Source organism: Epinephelus moara, chromosome 11 (genome assembly GCF_006386435.1).
Source record: "Epinephelus moara isolate mb chromosome 11, YSFRI_EMoa_1.0, whole genome shotgun sequence".
In the NCBI taxonomy this organism is placed as follows: Eukaryota; Metazoa; Chordata; class Actinopteri; order Perciformes; family Serranidae; genus Epinephelus; species Epinephelus moara.
Window position 1 is genome coordinate 6,879,818 of NC_065516.1, and position 1,127 is coordinate 6,880,944.

A 1,127-nucleotide genomic window follows, 5' to 3' on the forward strand; every position below is an offset into this window, starting at 1 on the left:
ATATGTATGTGTGTATATATATATATATATAGCTAACTAACTAACTAACTAACTAACTAACTATTTGGCTTATTTTATATTCATGTTTTCATTCATGCTTTGAATTGTTTGCATGCTTTCTTTTTGATTGGCTGTTTTAACACCTGGCCCAGGGACAACAGTTGAATATCAACCTTTGTCTAACACCAGCACATTTGCAGCAGTTAGATGTCATACCTCCATGCAGAAAAGTCTTGGCACCATGATCCGCAGAATCCTGAAGATTCGGAGGAAAAACAACTTGTCCACTGCTGCACGGTCTTTTCTGCCATCTTTCTGTATGAAGAGACATAACAAAGGTGGGCTGTGACATAACTGCAGCTAACTATTTATGACAACTGTTATGGAAACTTTGGGCTTCACACACACATGACAATAAGATTTACTATTAGACATACCTCAGTGTTCAGCACTAAATCTGAGCCTCCTTTTTTACTGTGAAGACAGAACAATAATGAAATCAGACAGATTATATTGCTGAATTAAAGATATTAGACTGTGATTAAGTCCAGGTGGATCGACAGACAGATAGATAGGTGCTGAATAATTTATCTCCAAGGGGAGATTAACAGTTCATAATTCATATGCCAAGTTACGCCCTTCTTCATCAGTGAGGTCACAAGTGAGTAAAATAACCTGTTTTTTTCAGCATTTCACATCAATTCTGAAATATAACTTGAATGCCAGTCACCAACTGTGCATGTTAATAGAAAAAAAAAATAATTGAGAAGTTTTGGAAGTTGGGCTGGGGCAATAATATAATATCATATTTTACCATCTTCTAGTGTAATCATAATTCAGGGATGGCATGATAAAGAGTTTTAAAATCTTGTAGCTAGCCCTTTAATATCTCTAGTTGTTTGAGTACTGTGGTCAGTGTTGCAAATTGGATTTCACGGAATTCAGTGTAATGAAGTTCCTAGATTTATCAGGTACTTCAACAGGTACTGCACTCCTAAACATGTTTTTTAAACTTTAAAGTATGGGTTGACCAATTTCTCTGTTTGTCCGAATAGCTAATTATATACACATATACACACACATATATATATATATACATACATATATATATATATATATATACATAT

General features: G+C 34.3%; 1 protein-coding gene across 3 annotated transcripts in view; it reads right to left on the bottom strand.

Moving 5' to 3' along the window:
• abcd3a (ATP-binding cassette, sub-family D (ALD), member 3a) overlaps positions 1-1,127 on the bottom strand; it is a 76,329-nt gene that overhangs the window by 62,743 nt on the left and 12,459 nt on the right. For all 3 annotated transcript variants that reach the window (XM_050056484.1, XM_050056482.1, XM_050056483.1), the window contains exons 2-3: positions 438-474; positions 217-315 (exon numbers count right to left, since the gene is read on the bottom strand). In XM_050056484.1, the coding sequence (XP_049912441.1) occupies positions 217-315; positions 438-474 (136 nt within the window). The remainder of the gene's footprint in view (positions 1-216; positions 316-437; positions 475-1,127) is intronic.